Source organism: Trichomycterus rosablanca, chromosome 23, assembly GCF_030014385.1.
Source record: "Trichomycterus rosablanca isolate fTriRos1 chromosome 23, fTriRos1.hap1, whole genome shotgun sequence".
NCBI classification, from domain to species: Eukaryota; Metazoa; Chordata; class Actinopteri; order Siluriformes; family Trichomycteridae; genus Trichomycterus; species Trichomycterus rosablanca.
Genome location: NC_086010.1, coordinates 2,512,363 through 2,527,383, shown reverse-complemented (window position 1 = coordinate 2,527,383; position 15,021 = coordinate 2,512,363). Strand labels below are relative to the sequence as shown.

The following is a 15,021-nucleotide window of genomic DNA, read 5'->3' as shown; positions in this document are numbered from 1 at the left end:
CAAGTAGAGCCTAGAGGATTGCCTAAAAGGACAATAGTCGCTGTGTATGCAATGCACCTATTACTAGGCATCTACACAGATCTACTTTCTCTCTGAATTTTACCTCCGTATCACTCCGCTGACCACCGGTTACTAGGTACACTATATGGACAAAAGTATTGGAAAACCCCTTCAAACTATCGAATTAATGCATTTCAGCCACATCAGCTTCAAACAGGTGAAATAAATTAATAATTTAAAGGTAATTATATGCTTATAACTTTGTAGCAACAGTTTATGGAAGGGCCTTTCCTGTGCACAAAGCGAGCTCTATAAAGACGTGAAGACAAGCTCAGTTTATTATTTCTGCGCAGAGCCCTGACCTGGAATAAAGCCATACAAATGCTGTTATCTCATGACCAAATGGGCACAAATTCCCACAGACATACTGTACTTGTCTCGTAAGTGTTGTGAGAAGCCTTCTCAGAAGACCGGCTGTTGTTATAGCTAAAAAGATCACACAGATCAACATTTGTTTTTTTAATGGGAAGCTCATGGTCAGGTGTCTAAATACTTTTGGCACCAGTACGGTGACGCCCTGGCTCAGTGGCGCATTCATAAGGGTCCTTTTTGTGTGGGTTTCCTCTGGGTGCTCCGGTTGTCTCCCACAGGTCCAAAGACATTCAGTCAGGTTAATTGGAGATACCTGTTGATAAAGGGTTTTGCTGAAACACCTGAACTCAGTAATTCGGTCAAGTGTCCACATACTTGTAGTGAATAATCCAGGCTGGTGACAGAAACCCAGAGCTGTGATGTTATTTTGGCAGTATACTTTTGGCACCAGTGCAGCGACACCCTGTCCTACAGTGCAGCCTTTAAGTTTTTTTTATATTTAAATAGGCCTTAATTTTGTAATATTTTCTACCTCGTAGTGTGGAAACTTTGAGAGATGTCCTATCTTTTTCAGAAGCTCTTATCTCTTATGTCATGGCTACTTGCCAGAGTTCAAAATAACTGTATATAGTTTGTACATTTTGCTGATGAATATCTGAAGGATGTGAGAGGAGTAAATGTATGAATTCACCTAGAAAACGTTTCAGTGCCTCACATCAACCTGCTTTTACATGGCGCCTGTTGTTCCACATATAATGCACGACTTTATAACACTTTGTGCTACTTGATTTATTAATTATTACTAATTCGCATTAAGTCTAATACATAAGAGGTGTTAACATTATTGATTAGCGTAAATCCTCTGTGCTCTAATCAATAAACGATAAATAATCTACAATCCATCCAAAACCACTTCATGAAATGTATGTGGGGAGTTGGAGCGGTTGGTATGTATTTAATAAATGAGATTTGACTAAAGAGCACATGTAGTAGAGTCTGTTACTAAGTCCGGGCTCATGTTCTTTATGAAGCATGCTCACACTTGCAGCATTAACAGGCGCTTTTATCCAAAGTGATTTACAATTAGGACTGAATACAATTAACACAGTTGAAGGTTAAGGGCCTTGCCGAGGGGCTTGAACCAGCAACCTTCTGATTACTAGCCCAGTACCTTCCAGCAGGCATATTTCATTTTTTTTGTAGTTTGCACTTCTATACTTCCAAACATTTAGTCAATTATTATTATTATTATTATTGACACCAGTGATGAAGAGGATTTATTTAGTTTTAGAGAAAAAGAAGTATATTTGAATATTCAGTCATAGAAACAGAACAGTTGCAAGAATCATTGAAATCTAATTCATTAAATACATACCAACCACTCCCACCCCCCACATTTAATCATGAAAAAATGTGCTAACATTTTTGCTAAGTAAATGCTTCTCAGAATGTAAACAGGTTCTTTTGATTTAGTGAGTTTGGAATCAGTATTTCTAGCTCTAGCTTCTGTGTTTCTTCTTCTTTACACTTTAGGCAACTATAGTCGTCGATCATTAATGACATGAGGATTATTTCATTTCTAGTCAAAATATTCAGACCCGTAACCTGCAATAAATTCAGTAATGTTTCTTTTTTAATGTAAATTTATCTTACCTGAGTTCTTCAGAAAACAAGAACAGTAAACTTTCCTGCAGGGAATGAGAGAGGAGGACAGAGGAGCGAGGAGTGAGGAGCCCGGAGCAGACGTAACCCCAAAGAGAACTCTGTAGGCCGAATTCCAAAAAGTTATCCCCCCTGTGTTTTTTGTCGAGGGTGGCAAAATCCTTTAAGCTCACGCGTCTGCCCACGCTGAACAAATGCACTTGAGCCGGGTGATGCCAGGGCCACGTGACCCCCCTCTGTTCAGATTGGGGTCATTGTAATTTGTGTTCTCTTTTTTTCTTGTATTAGCAGTTCTGGAACTGTGGATGTGCCGAGGCTTGCAGTAACGCTGGTCAATGCATCGTGCTGACGCTTCACTTTCTTTCACGCTCCGACTGGCCGGGTTGTTTCGGACACGTGATCGTTCGCACCGAAAATAAGGTGTATAAAAATCAATAAATAATTAATATGTATATACACAGATGAGCCAAAACATTAGGACCACCTGTCTGATTTAATATGGAGACATGGTCTCCACAGGTCATCTGAAGGACTGTGGTACTTAATACCTGGACATTACCAGCAGGTCCTTTAACGTCTCTATGTCTGGTGCATCTCGTCTGATTTAAAGCAAGTCTTCCATTGCTTTGATGTCCAGTTCTCCCCCAGTCATCACCAGTATTAAAATAAGCTGCAATTTAGCCACATGTTGGTCTGTACTATACATACGCCATGGCCTCATGCCCCCCTGGGGTCTAATTTTAAGTGCACCTTGCCTTTTCAGAGATACCTGACCAAACTGTTTTGGCCCTTATCAAAGTCACTCAGACCTTATTAATCTGATTATTCATTTTTGTAAAGCACATCAGATCTAAAACAGTTGACACGACAACCATAAGCAGCTATTTATGCATATTTATTTTTATTTATAAAAAATAGACAGTAAAATAACAGAAAGATATGTTAAAGATAAAAGTTCATATAAAACGTATTATTACATTACATTATTAAGGTTTTTATACATCGGATGTCTGACATAATGAGAGGATTAGAACCTGGGCATCGGGGCTGGGCTACACCGTAGTTGCCAGTCTTACAGGGGGCAGCGCTGATGGCAGCGGGCCTGATCGCTCTCCCGACATCTGAAAACAAAGCAAATCCAGCAAGAATTAGAATCAAAATCTAACAAATCAGGACAAATCAGTGTTTATATCCAAATATTCACATCTTATTATCTGTTTTATTATTATTCAGTCACACTAGATTTCTAGATCAAAAGTATGTGGAGCTTATTGAACCGATTAAGGTACTAAAGTAGTAATCAGAAGGTCGCTGGTTGAAGCCCCAACACCCACCATCAGGCTGCCCCTGGCCCTTAAGCTCCAAAAGCTTGCATGTAGACAGTCACAATTGTAATTTTCTTTGGATAAAAACGCCGGCTAAATGGCATAAATATAAAAGTCAAGATCATGGCATTGTGTTTCTGTAGATACTTTAAGTTGACAGCTTGACTTCAATGGCAAAATTTGGAATGGCTGTGATGTATTTACTGCAGAGCTGCTGAAATCGAACCTGGCTGGTTTACCAGTTCCATTTTATGAACCGTTTGAGTAACAAAAAAGTCAAAAGTGTTTTAGGGCACTGGAGTGGTGCAGCACTACAACACTCGCAAGTTCGAACCTTAGCTCTGCTATCAGCCGGCCGGCCCCTACACACAGACATGATTGGCTCTCCATACGTGATATTGATCCCTGTGTGAACCTGCCTCGGATAGGTGAAAAGAAGCGGTTGGCAGCTGCACACGTCAGAGGGGGGGCGTGTGTTAGGTATGGCCCTCCTCGGGTCTACAGGAGTGGAGGAGAGAGAGAGCTGGATACGACTAAATTTGGGAGAAAAATAAAGCTACGATAAGCTACGCATGCCCGCCTGAAAACGAGAGAGCGTCCATCACCTGGAGATGGTAGATGTTATAATCTGGAGGAGGTTTCAGACCGATGGTGAGGAGTTGATGAGGTCGGGTCAGATCAGGTTGATTCATCACTGCCTAATGAAGAACACAAATCAGTCAGATCAGAGAAACAGAAGTATTATTATTAGTAGTAGTATTTTTATTATTGTCATTATTGTTCTTATTATTATTGTTATTATTATGATTATTATGATTATTAGTATTATTTTATTGTTATTATTGTTGTTGTTGTTATAACCAGTGTTTCTCGGTGGAACCAGACTCGTTGACCAGGATAAAGCAAACAATGAAAAAGAAAAATGAAATGAATAATAATAATGATAATAATGGGCGGTACAATGGCTCAAGTGTAGCACTGTCGCCTCACAGCAAGAAGGTCCTGGCTCCGATCCCCAGGCGGGGCGGTCCGGGTCCTTTCTGTGCAGAGTTTGCATGTTCTCCCCGTGTCTGCGTGGGTTTCCTCCCACAGTCCAAAAACAATGGAGTTTATTGGAGACACTAAATGTGTGTGTGTGTCTTGAGCCCATTGAAAAGCTGAGATAGGACATATATATATAACAATAATAATGTTCAGCTCCCTACTGTGAAAAAGAGACTTGCCATAACTTTATAACGAGCTGCACGACCTTCAGGAGCCGCGACTGTAAATAAACAGTGTGTGTAATCTGATATTTCAGCTCCACTCTCAGGCTTTTGTTGGGCTTGTGAACCTGTAGCACAACGAAATTACGACATGAACGTTGAACTTAGCCGTCTTTAAGTCTTACTGACTTCTTATTTTAGGTGAGTTGTCGCCGAGCCCTTGGAGAAATTTCAGCCGACTGTTCAATACTGGGTAGATTTACCACTGTTCCAATTTTCCTCCTTGTGAGGACAATAGCTCTTACTGTGGTTCGGTGGAGCAACTCATAATTCATTATTAGCAATGTTAGCATCTGTGAGAAAGAACGTCTCGTACTCACTTTCTCCACGGCTTTTGCGACAGGATACTCGGGGTTCCGATCTGTCGACACAAATCACGTATTAGAGATGATTATAAACGAGAGGATGAAGACGATTGGCTGAATATTGAGATCACACACCTTTCTTTTTGTGGCAGTAGTAGCAGAGGAAGATGAGGGCTGCGATGAGGAGCAGAAGAAGGATCCCGCACGGGACTCCGGCGGCTATAGCAGCAATGGCCGACCCGCTAAGACCTGCACAAACGCCACACAGATCGAATGTAGAGATCTGTGTATTGGGACGCCCCTTCTAGTTATCGAATTCATGTGTTTCCGCCACGACAGTTGCTAACAGGTGTAATGAATCAGTTATATAAAGGAAATTAGGTGCTTCCAACTTTGCAGCAACAGCTCAGTGCCCAGCCATACAAATGCTGTCATCTTTTGGCTGAATGGGCACAAATTCCCACAGACATACTGTACTTCACATGTCTTGAGAGAAGCCTTCTCAGAAGAGTGGCTGTTGTTCTACCTTTAAGATCACACACAGAGGTCACATATTTGGGATGAAGGTTGGTTTAAATGTTTTGGCTCATCAGCGTATTTGTCCTTTGCATAAAGACTCGAATTACTGGCTAAATGTTCGACTAAAGCAATCCAACCAGTTTGCAGAGTTTACAACAACAACATATGAAGTTATCATCATCATTATCATCATCGTTATCATCGTCATCATCACTGCCTCAGCATGGAAAACGAGACAAAACCCTGTTTAAAAATACGGCTGAAAATAGTGGCCTGAAAAAGTATTATTGCATATTTAATAATAATAATAAAATAAAGGACACTTTAAATTTACATTTTTGGCATTTGGCAGACGCTTTTATCTAAAGTGACTTACAGTTTACAGTCTAAGCAACTGAGCCCTTGCTCCAGGGCCCAACAGTGGCAACCTGGCAGTGGTGGGGCTTGAACCAGCGACCTTCTGATTATTACTTCGTACCTTAACCGCTAGGTTACTGTGGTCACAAATGTCATTATATTTTTTCCTAAAAAAAGAAGAGTGAAACTCTTGGCAAGTATTGGCTAGTGATTGGTTTTGTATTGGCTAGTGATTGGTTTAGTATTGGCTAGTGATTGGTTTAGTATTGGCTAGTGTTTGGTTTAGTATTGGCTAGTGTTAGTGTTTGGTTTAGTATTGGCTAGTGATTGGTTTTGTATTGGCTAGTGATTGGTTTAGTATTGGCTAGTGATTGGTTTAGTATTGGCTAGTGATTGGTTTAGTATTGGCTAGTGATTGGTTTAGTATTGGCTAGTGTTTGGTTTTGTATTGGCTAGTGTTTGGTTTAGTATTGGCTAGTGATTGGTTTAGTATTGGCTAGTGATTGGTTTTGTATTGGCTAGTGTTTGGTTTAGTATTGGCTAGTGTTTGGTTTAGTATTGGCTAGTGTTTGGTTTAGTATTGGCTAGTGATTGGTTTAGTATTGGCTAGTGTTTGGTTTAGTATTGGCTAGTGTTTGGTTTAGTATTGGCTAGTGTTTGGTTTAGTATTGGCTAGTGTTTGGTTTAGTATTGGCTAGTGATTGGTTTAGTATTGGCTAGTGTTTGGTTTAGTATTGGCTAGTGTTTGGTTTTGTATTGGCTAGTGTTTGGTTTAGTATTGGCTAGTGATTGGTTTAGTATTGGCTAGTGATTGGTTTTGTATTGGCTAGTGTTTGGTTTAGTATTGGCTAGTGTTTGGTTTAGTATTGGCTAGTGTTTGGTTTAGTATTGGCTAGTGATTGGTTTAGTATTGGCTAGTGTTTGGTTTAGTATTGGCTAGTGTTTGGTTTAGTATTGGCTAGTGTTTGGTTTAGTATTGGCTAGTGTTTGGTTTAGTATTGGCTAGTGATTGGTTTAGTATTGGCTAGTGTTTGGTTTAGTATTGGCTAGTGTTTGGTTTAGTATTGGCTAGTGTCTCCAGTGCTTGCCGATTCACCCAGATTGACTCCTGTCCTGTTTTTTTTTACTAAACAAATGAAACTCTCCATGTTTTCCTAAGTCTCGGCTTGTGCAGGTTCTCTTTAGGCTCCATTTTACCCCGGACGTCTATGGTGACGTTCCTCTCGAGCTGCGCCTTGGTCCTGCCGTTACTCAGTACGCATGTGTAAACGCCGCTCTGGCTCGTCTGAACGTGAGGGAGTTGGAGGGCGCCGTCGGAGGAGGACGGGAGAGTCCTGCCCTTATAAACCCAGTGGGCAGTGGGAACCGGTTCTCCTGCAGCTCGACATGACAGAGTCAAAGTCTCTCCGGACACGAAGGCTGCTTTCGCAGGGCTGACCTCCAGCACCGGCTGATCCGGACCATCTAGAACACATGGATTTGAAAATTTGAAGGGGTGTCCCAATACTTATTTTCCTTTTTTTTTTTTATTTGCAGCCACTGTTCATGGTTTAAAGCTTATATATCTACCATATTATTGAGTTTAACACACGTCAACCAAGAAGTAAATATGACCCAAACAAGATTATTTAAATACAGCTTATTTTTACCCAAGTATTTAGTCAAATAGTTAAGCAGACCATTAAAGGATTAATATATAAATACCAGTGACCGACACTTACACAGCACCGCAACCTTAATGCTCTGGTTCACGGAACTGAACGGGTTCCTGAGCACCACGCTGTAGTTACCGGCGTCGCTGCGGCTCGGCCGATTAACCGTCAGACTCTTCTGCGTTATCGAGTACCGAGAGTTATTTCTGATCTCCAGACCTTTGAAGTACCACTCGAAAGTACTCGCTGGCCCTTGCAGATAGCTGTAAGACAAAGTCATCGTGGCTCCGCCCTCTACAACGTCTTGTGCTCCAGCGTCCACAGAGACGTCCGTTATTTTGTCTGCAAAGATAAAAAAGTCACTGAATTTGACCCATTTTAATGAAGCACATTTATTAATCTGGTCTAAATTTATTCATGGCATTGTAGGTGCAAATGAGGCGTCATCTGCCAGATTAAGTTCTTCAAGTAGAAATTCATCCTAGACTCAGAAGCTGTGTTTTAAAAAATGTTTTACTCACCATACACAAAGAGTGTAAAGTTCAGCGAGGCCTCGTGTGCCCCGGACTTCGCCATCTGTACTGTGTATGTCCCGCTGTAGCTGACCAGAACATTTTGGAGGACCAAAGATCCAGTCTGATCCACCGATAACACTCCTCTGTATTCAGAGGCGATGTCAGCATTTGCGCCAGAGCCTATGTTATGCGTAGCCAGAATCAGCGTACCCTTCAGCCACGTCACCAGAGGATCAGTGACTCCGCTGTAGGTGACGCCGAGGGTCACGTTGGCACCCACGGAAGCGGTAACCACTCCCGGTCCAGTGGGCACGATGACAAGGTTGCAAATGGAACCTGTGAATGGAAGAAAAAGAACAATAAAACACAAGCAGAAGTAAATCATGAAGACCCCAAAGGATTGTCCATAATTGCTGATTTTCATGGACTGCCTGACATGTCAGCACTCTAGTGACTAGCGAGTGCGTCTTGGATCAGGTGAAGCAAGACCTACTTTGGGTACTTTCCACAACAAAAAGCTATTCATTGCAAAGTCTCAGGGAAGTGTTTTCTTAAGTCAAGTGAGCTTTTACTGAGGAAGAAGTGTACAGCTAAAGTCAAAAGTTTACATACATAAAAATAAATGACTCCTATAACTTCTATTTTTGTTACAAATTTCTGTCAAAAATAACTCAAAGAATTTTGAGCCTTTCTGTACAGTAATATAATAATATTACATGTCAAAACATACATAAATCAAACCTTATATTTGGTTGTATGTCCCCTTGTATGTCTTTTTAACTCGATCGCATACTTTTGATAGCAGACGACATGCTTTTGGCACTATAAGGGTTATGATCAGGAGTTTATTACAAAACCAGTTTTCCTCATAGGTTTTGTATCACTTATTATTATTTATTCGGCTGACTTTACACATTGCAGCAGTTTCACTGGAAGCAAAACCACCAGCTTAATAAAAGCACAATACTATCGCCACCATGCTTCACAGGAGGTACAGTGCTGTTGGGTCTCCACCTAACATACTTACGATCATAGTGGCCAAGTAAGTCCATTTCATTTCAGCTGACTACAAATCTCCCCTGCAGACTTATTTCTTCCCTTCACTTCTATCTTGCACTGCAATCATGACATCCATGGTGATGTCTAGCTTGATTGACTGTAAACAATGACACTAATATTGTGGTTCTAGGATTACATCTGACCATCCAGACCAATTTTAGCACATAATAAAGTCCAGTTTAGGGTTTTTTTTACTGACCTTTCATCTACTTTGTATTTACATACAATTTAACGTTTGACTTTTATTGTATTTTTAAAATTACCATATTAAAATGGAAAAAAAAAGTCCTACACGGATTGTATTTATCATAGAAAACTATTTTTTTTCAACATGTAAAACATAATTCAGTGGTATTTAGATTAATAATGATTAAGTATCAACACTTTCCTGTTTTTATTTGTATAAATATATACACTTTGCTGTATATTACAAATAATATTGTTATATTTTGAGCATTTTCTTACCTGTAATGCTGCAGGCGAGCAGAAGTAACGTTACCGGATTGGCGATGTTAGAAGGACTACACATCATGACGACGTAAATACGCATTTATAACAAAAAACAGCAAAAAAGTAATTTCAACAGGCTTTAAACTAACCTAAAGTTGTCGAATGTTTGTCTAATAACGGGATAGAAAACTTAAAAATAATATTTTCACCGCCTCACGACTTGAACTGTTTTGAGGACGGTGCTGAAAGATTCACGATTGAACCGAACTCTTTCAAACGACTCATTTGATTCTAGAACTGAATCAGCCACGAGAGTCGATTCGCAAGCACAAATCAAGTACCGTTTGTTCTTATATAATTTATACCTGTTTTTTGTACACAAGTTTTTTGTACACATGTATTTATTAGCACATAAAGTGTAGATTTTAGTTACATATAATTAGTATTAACCTCAGATTGTAGTTGTAAATCTAGTCAGCTGTGCTGATCTACCAAACACAGAGAAAGCAAAACACGTTAAACCAGGTTTTCTTAGAAATAAAATTACTTAAGTACACACGTTTAATCAACTTGAGTTATTTTTCCATTTGTTTGTCTGTGCATTCATACAACTTTGTAAAGTGAATCAAATGAGCATAAATTGATTTAAATCATTTAAATGACTCATAATAAACGAACGCCACTATTCGGAGCTAAGCGAAGGCATCTAAGACCCGCCCCTTCTGTGTGCTTATTGGTCAGGTCAGGTAGGTTACCTGTCCCAGGTAGCTTACCTTCAGGATGGTTGGGCTGTCCCACACTGCGGAAAAATAGTACCAGAAAACACACTAGAAGAACATAATGTACTTTTCAGATAGGAAGGTAAAAATTAAACCCAAGTACACAGCAACCACACTGTGCAGTTACCCTTTGTTCTACTGGAAACTGGAACCACACTATGAACCAGACAATGCCATTAATAAAACTGTTCTCCTGGTGTACACCACTGATGCATCCATCCACTTGTCGAGCGTAAGGATCACTGCCATCCATGACCCAATAATGAAATCTTCTAGCTGTTCTGGTATTTATATATGGTGAGTGCTTGTGAAAGTTGTGTTCCACTGCAATGGCATATAATCCAGAGATTCCTCTCCTTGAGCCTACCTTTTGTACATTGTGTGTTTGGTGCCAGACCCACCATGCCCCTAACCAGGAACATCAAATACCTTTGGCCATATAGTGTCACCTGATCTTTTGCCAGGTTCAATAAGAAAAATGAAATATTAATCAAATGCTTAGATGTTAGCTACAAATTAAAAGCTATTAGGAAATGGGTACAACAACATACAGTCAAGGGAGCTTTAACATGTATCTGGGACAGAAAAAAGAACCCTCTGCCCCCAAATGGACTGAGGCCTATTGGTTTCTGGGTTTGTGTTATGACCTTAGCCCTCTAGTAAAGACAATCTTCTTCTTCTTCTTCTTCTTTCGGGTTTTTCCCTTTTTCAGGGGTCGCCACAGCGAGTCATCCTCATGATCGCTCATTGATTTGGCACAGTTTTTACGCCGGATGCCCTTCCTGACACAACCCTCCCTAATTTATCTGGGCTTGGGACCGGCACCACAATGCACTAGTGCATCTAGCGGCTAGGTATCTATAGGACAATTCAGTGTTTCCAATTAACCTGGTGGCATGTTTTTGGACTGTGGGAAGAAACCGGAGTACCCGGGGGAAACCCACGCGGACATGGGGAGAACATGCAAACTCCGCATAGAAAGGACCCGGACCGCCCCACCTGGGGATCGAACCCAGGACCTTCGTGTTGTGAGGCGATAGTGCTACCCACTAAGCCACCGTGCCGCCCCCTCTAGTAAAGACAATAAATATAATAAAACAGCAAACAAAGCTTGAAAATAAAAATATTTAATAAAAAACAATTAAGCTGAAAATAGACATCAATATTCCAAAGAATTGTAAAAAAAAACAACTTTAAAATACTGATACATTAAACAGCTAATACATGCACAACGTTCAGCTGGAGTGTGCTGATTCAATACTGCATTGTGCCACACTAACACTTTCATCTGTAAAGAAGGAATTAGATTTTTATTAGTCACTTTACATCACACATACATTTACAATGAGTGGGCATTTTAGCTGGTATACCTACCAGTTCAGTAAGAAAAGGGGCGCACTGTACTTTGAGTGCCAGTCTCCTCCACAGAGAGTCTAACACCATCATCTGTAAACAAAGAATTATATTTCTATCAGTCACTTCACATCACGCGTAAATTTACCATGAATGGACATTTTAGCTGGGCATTTTAGCTGGTATACCTACCAGACTGGCAGATAAAGGGGCGCACTGTACTTTGAGTGCCAGTCTCCTCCACAGAGAGTCTAACACCATCATCTGTAAACAAAGAATTTTATTTCTATCAGTCACTTCACATCACGCGTAAATTTACCATGAATGGACATTTTAGCTGGTATACCTACCAGATTGGTGGATAAAGGGGCGCACTGTACTTTGAGTGCCAGTCTCCTCCACAGAGAGTCTAACACCATCATCTGTAAACAAAGAATTTTATTTCTATTAGTCACTTCACATCACGCGTAAATTTACCATGAATGGACATTTTAGCTGGGCATTTTAGCTGGTATACCTACCAGATTGGTGGATAAAGGGGCGCACTGTACTTTGAGTGCCAGTCTCCTCCACAGAGAGTCTAACACCATCATCTGTAAACAAAGAATTTTATTTCTATCAGTCACTTCACATCACGCGTAAATTTACCATGAATGGACATTTTAGCTGGTATACCTACCAGATTGGTGGATAAAGGGGCGCACTGTACTTTGAGTGCCAGTCTCCTCCACAGAGAGTCTAACACCATCATCTGTAAACAAAGAATTTTATTTCTATTAGTCATATATATTTAGTTATATACTATATATTATATATTTTATTTTATATATTTATTTATATATAACTTCTAAAATAATGTTTCACTCTTATTTTGCTCCTGTCCCAACTGCGCTGCAGGATTCAAATTTTAAAATTTGTTTATGCTGAAAACATTTTAAAAATCGTAATTTGTTTTAGTGTATATTTAACTTATAATGTGTAACTGGTACATGTATAAAGTGATATGCTTGCTACGCAGGACTGTGCCCTCATTCACAAAGCGAAGTATTGGATACACATATCTGACCGTAGTATCGGCCAAAGCTCTTTTTCATCTATAAGTTTTAATACCAGTGATGTTGGTAGTTACTGGTTATCTATATTAACTTTAGCCTATGGTGTTTGAAAGAACGCAGCATATTCAGAGCATAATTACCATTTTCCACAGCTTCGTTGGCATCCAACACGATGCGAGTTGCCATGTTGAATTTTGCGCGTGCACTCTTTTTTTCTTCGGCTATACTAAATTTTAAGTTAGCTTCAAAGCCCAGGCCAATAACACTTAATATGAGTTTTAAGTGTGTAACAGAATTAACACTAGGACTACACGGGGCACAAAATACTATTTGGAAAAGAATAGCAAAAATAATCTCGTTATCGCTAAAATTGCTTTGTCATTTCCGGATGTAAACAGAGGAGGGTTGGGCGATGTATCTACCAAGCTGTACCGTAAATGCCTAGATGCGCAATAAAAAAAACTTTCGGCAAAGGACTAATGCGATGATACCGGCTAACCCCTAAAATGATACACCAAGAAAAGCAACAGGCATTGCGTCAAACTAAAGTCGTGATAGCTTACCAGAAAGAGTGTATCAACTTCTCGTCCTTGACATTTGGCTATGATTTAAAAAACATATCCAGTAAAAGTAGACTTGTCCTTTTACTCCAACTTCTGTGCAGGTTTTTACTTTCATCAATTTTTGTTTAGATAACTACCAAAGGTTTTTTTTTTTTACAAATTTCTTCTTCCACCAAAATTCTCCAAACGTTTTAATCTGCTCCTGTGATTTTGACAGCACACATCTTTCCCATACAGCCATTCTTTCCAGTGAATGTACATGAAAAATAAGATGGGATGGGGATGAGATGCAGCCCAATACCAGATCCAAGATCCAAAAGACGAGTAAAAAAGTCATTGCTTCACATCAAGACAAACTGTGCTAAATCTTGTCGAAGGCTTAGTGTGTCTGTCCTTGCTTTGGCTCCACAGCTCTGATGCTGCTACCAGCTGGAGAGAAATTTACCTGTGGACAAACAAATGGACAAACAAATCACGTGCAAATCTAGAGAGATGGTATCATGTGATCAGTATATAATGTAGGATATTATTTTTCTTTCCCCTTAGGTAGGTCTATTATATTCACAATCTATTCATTGGCAATTAATTGGGCAATCTATACCATTAAAGCAGATGATCCAACATAAATTACTCCAACAATACAGAGCATCCAACCCATCTCGGATTCCAAACGATAGCCACACTATTGAATGAAGAGTAAAAACACAGATGTTTTTTTTCTGACAGTGTTTGGCACAGTTAATCAGTCATAATGACAATGTAAAACATGTTTAAATATCTTATTCACAAAAGTATTTAGTCACTTTGCTGTGGCACTTCAAATTGTGGTCAGTTGCATCCTGCCCAATTTGCTTTAATTTAAATGTCTGTGGATCTCTGCAATTAAATCATAGCAAGGTGTAGATGATGGCAAGGATATAAAACAATATCTAAGGTTTTTCGTGTTCTTAGGACCTCAGTGGCCTTATTAATTATTAAATGAAAGAAGCTTAAACTTTCCAAGAGCTGGTCGTTCGACCAAATTCTGCATTCGTGCAAGAAGGGCCTTGATCAGTGTTATGAGCGAGTGTGTGCTTTGCTCGATTTGTTTCTTTTTTCACAATAGTCAATCTAAAAGCCAATGTTAAATGCATGTATGGCCTAACCATTCTCCTGACCTCAGTCCCAATGGACATATACAGAGGACTTTAAAATTGCAAGTCTTTCAGAGGGACCCTTCAGACCTTGGGCAATTGAAGTCAACTTGCCAGGTGAAAAGAGCTAACAATATTGAAAAAGGCTAATTACACTCCTGATTATTGTTAGAACATGGTATGGAATCTATAAGAGATAGCTAGCTAATTTGTTGTACATCGTGAAAACACACCTAGTGTTTACCAGTAGGTTCAGCTTTGAATGTCATTTCAAAGTCAAATGAGTCAAAACACTGCAAGCTTTTAAAGAGACCAATCTTCATTTCATTCCACTTGCTTAATCAGTAGGTACTGGTCTTTAACTTTCTGATAACTAGTAGTAGATGATAGAAACTATACATAATGCATATCTAGGGGGCCTCAGTGAGCCTAGAGGAGGGTCCCATTGCATTTAATTGAAGAGATAAAAAAAATCATGTGATGGGACCAGAAATTCAATAAGCTGTTGAAAAATGGGAGATTTCTTTTGACTTCAAACCCAATGTGTGTGGCTAACACACCTAAACTTAATAATTACGACCAAAGTCCACATACGTTTGGCCATAGGGTTCATTATGAATAAATCACTAAAAGAATAAAAGAAACCAGACACACATA

The 15,021-nt window shown here is 39.6% G+C and overlaps 1 protein-coding gene and 1 long non-coding RNA gene across 2 annotated transcripts; both read right to left on the bottom strand.

Moving 5' to 3' along the window:
• Positions 1–2,929: 2,929 nt before the first annotated feature.
• vsig10l (V-set and immunoglobulin domain containing 10 like) lies at positions 2,930–9,566 on the bottom strand. Its single transcript, XM_062985916.1, has 8 exons — positions 9,497–9,566; positions 7,979–8,308; positions 7,527–7,799; positions 7,003–7,269; positions 5,065–5,178; positions 4,945–4,985; positions 3,965–4,057; positions 2,930–3,155 (listed from the first exon to the last, which is right to left on the bottom strand). Exons 1-8 carry the CDS (start codon positions 9,561–9,563, stop codon positions 3,087–3,089), a joined length of 1,254 nt encoding a protein of 417 aa, XP_062841986.1. The 5' UTR covers positions 9,564–9,566; the 3' UTR covers positions 2,930–3,086.
• A 1,907-nt stretch (positions 9,567–11,473) lies between these two features.
• Positions 11,474–12,011, bottom strand: LOC134300868 (uncharacterized). The gene is made up of 4 exons (XR_010007377.1): positions 11,964–12,011; positions 11,806–11,877; positions 11,635–11,706; positions 11,474–11,548 (listed from the first exon to the last, which is right to left on the bottom strand). It is a non-coding gene; the product is annotated as an uncharacterized LOC134300868 (long non-coding RNA).
• Between the last annotated feature and the right edge of the window lie 3,010 nt (positions 12,012–15,021).

Excerpts from the sequence above, each read along its gene's own strand:
- vsig10l (XM_062985916.1), bottom strand. The coding sequence starts at position 9,563 with ATGATGTGTAGTCCTTCTAACATCGCCAATCCGGTAACGTTACTTCTG. Across the intron at positions 8,309-9,496 it reads GCTCGCCTGCAGCATTACAG|GTTCCATTTGCAACCTTGTC; the intron begins GTAAGAAAATGC and ends TTCCATTCACAG. Across the intron at positions 5,179-7,002 it reads CGTCACCATAGACGTCCGGG|GTCTTAGCGGGTCGGCCATT; the intron begins GTAAAATGGAGC and ends GCGTTTGTGCAG.